The 2211-nt window shown below is 37.4% G+C and overlaps 1 protein-coding gene across 1 annotated transcript in view; it reads left to right on the top strand.

Moving 5' to 3' along the window:
* Nucleotides 1–2211, top strand: part of GLB1L2 (galactosidase, beta 1-like 2) — a 130862-nt gene that overhangs the window by 38889 nt on the left and 89762 nt on the right. The window contains exon 6 of the mRNA XM_006892851.1: nt 1245–1337. Within this exon, the coding sequence (XP_006892913.1) occupies nt 1245–1337 (93 nt within the window). The remainder of the gene's footprint in view (nt 1–1244; nt 1338–2211) is intronic.

Genomic DNA, 2211 nt, shown 5'->3' with positions numbered 1-2211 from the left:
ATCAGAGACAGTGCGATTGGCACAGGATAGAGCGGAGTTTAGGGTTGTTGTCCATAGGGTCGCTATGAGTCGCAAGTGACTCAACAGCACATAACAACATAATGAATCAGGCACACCTGATCCAGGCCACAGTCTTTGCAACTATTTGCTATGCATCAGAAAGCTGGTCAATGATTAGGGATGATAGAAGGTGAATATGCCTTTGGGCTGTGCTGCTGGAGAAGAGTATTGAATATACCATGGATGACTAGGAGAACAAACATGTTTGTCCTAGAGAGGATGAGACCAGGCTACTCCTTGGAAGCAAGGATTCTGAAGCTTTATCTGACATAGTTTGGACATGTTGTAAGGGGACCATTCCTTGGAGAGGGATGTTAGGCCTGAGAGGGTGGAAGGACAGAACAAGAGAGGAAGACCCTCCATGAGGTGGATTGGTTCAGTGACTGGGGTAATGGGGGAAGGTGTGTCAGAGACAATGAGATTGACACACGATAGAGCAGGTTTTAGGGCTGTACATAGGATCACTATGAGTCACAGGCAACTCGACAGCATGCAATAACAACATAATGAATACACTTAGTTCCAGCAGTCAGGAAATTAAAAGACATATTGCATTAGTAACACCTGCTGTCAAGGACCTCTTCAAAATACTAAAGAACAAATTACATCAATTTGAAGACTGAGGTGCAACTGATCTAAGCCATGATATTTTCTGTTACTTGCTATGCATCTGAACGTTGAACAATGAATAAGGATGACAGAAGAATTGATGTTTTAGCGTTGGGGTATTGGTGAACTGTACTAAATATCCCACGAAATGCCAAAATAATGTACAAATATGATTTGGGGAAAGTGAAGCCAGAGTACTCCTTAGAGGTAAGAATGGTAAAACATCTTCTCATATTTTTGGGGCATGTTGTTAAGAGAGGCTAATCCTTGGAGAAAGACATCATGCTTGGAAAGTTGGAGGGTTGGCAAAGAAAAGGAATATTCTTAAAGAGTTGGATTGCCACAGTGACTATGAATGTATATCTAGTATATCTGAGATTATGCGGATGGCATATACGACAGGGCATGGTTCATATCTGTTATTCATATGGTCATTTTGAATCATGTTCATTTCGATGGCACCTAACAACAACAGCAAATGCATTGTGGAGTAATACATTTAGGAAAATCTAGCTTTCTTCCCCCGCTCCTCATTAATAGTCTCACACTTAAACTCTCATCTCCTTGATTCTCAGTTCCACAAAGGCGGTCCTCTCATTGCTGTGCAGTTAGAGAATGAATATGGTTCCTATCATAAGGATAAAAAGTACATGCACTATATCAAACAGGTAAGTGCTTCTTTCGTTTTCCTCAATATTTACATACTTCTTTTATGTGGAGGAAACATTTTCTGAATGCCTATAGTTTGCATTTTACTATGGAATATGAAGATGAATAAGATTCAGTTTACTTTTTCTACATGTTTACAAACTAGAAAGGACTGAGAACTGCCTACACAAACTGTAAGGCAGTGAATGATGATTTTTTTTTCCCTCAGCCCTCTTTGTTTAGGGTTTGCATAATATATATTTTTATTCTTTAATTTTCAAATTTTCTTTATTAATAAGTATTAATCATATTAATATATTCAGAGTATATATCTTTTTAAAAAAATAATTTTAATGAGCATTTACAGAGATCTTGGATTTTCATTCATTCATTCAGAGTATCTATCTTATAAGAAACAGGTAATTAGATTTTCAAAATAAATCAATGTGACAATCTTTGTTTTTTAAATGTATTGTTTTGATTGTATATCTTTAATGTAGTTTGCATTTAAATCTACAATCTTATTTTCTTTTTGCCTTACTATTAAGGGTCCTTTTATTCACTTTCTTTGGTATCGACTGCATACTTTTTTAAGTTCTGTTAGTTTATTTACAAAATTAAAATACATTGTTTTCCAGAACAGATTCTTCCAATTTCCCTCACCCCCCACCAATCAAATTGTGCAGCTCCATGATTAACACACCCTGCACATTCTCATCCCTCTGCTTCCACCCTCCACCCCCCCTTGGATCCTTATATTCATTCTACAATAATGGTTTCATACAATATTTGTCCTTGTGGGACTGAGTTCACTCAGCAAAATGCTCTCCAGTCCCTCCCAAATTGTTGTTGTTATATGCCGTCGAGTCGCTTGCAACTCATAGCGACCCTATG

The sequence above is a fragment of the Elephantulus edwardii genome, unplaced genomic scaffold, assembly GCF_000299155.1.
Source record: "Elephantulus edwardii isolate Elephantulus edwardi_28Jun2011 unplaced genomic scaffold, EleEdw1.0 scaffold00120, whole genome shotgun sequence".
Taxonomy (NCBI): Eukaryota; Metazoa; Chordata; class Mammalia; order Macroscelidea; family Macroscelididae; genus Elephantulus; species Elephantulus edwardii.
Note: the sequence above shows the minus strand (reverse complement) of the source record. Positions and strands in the feature narration are given on the sequence as shown.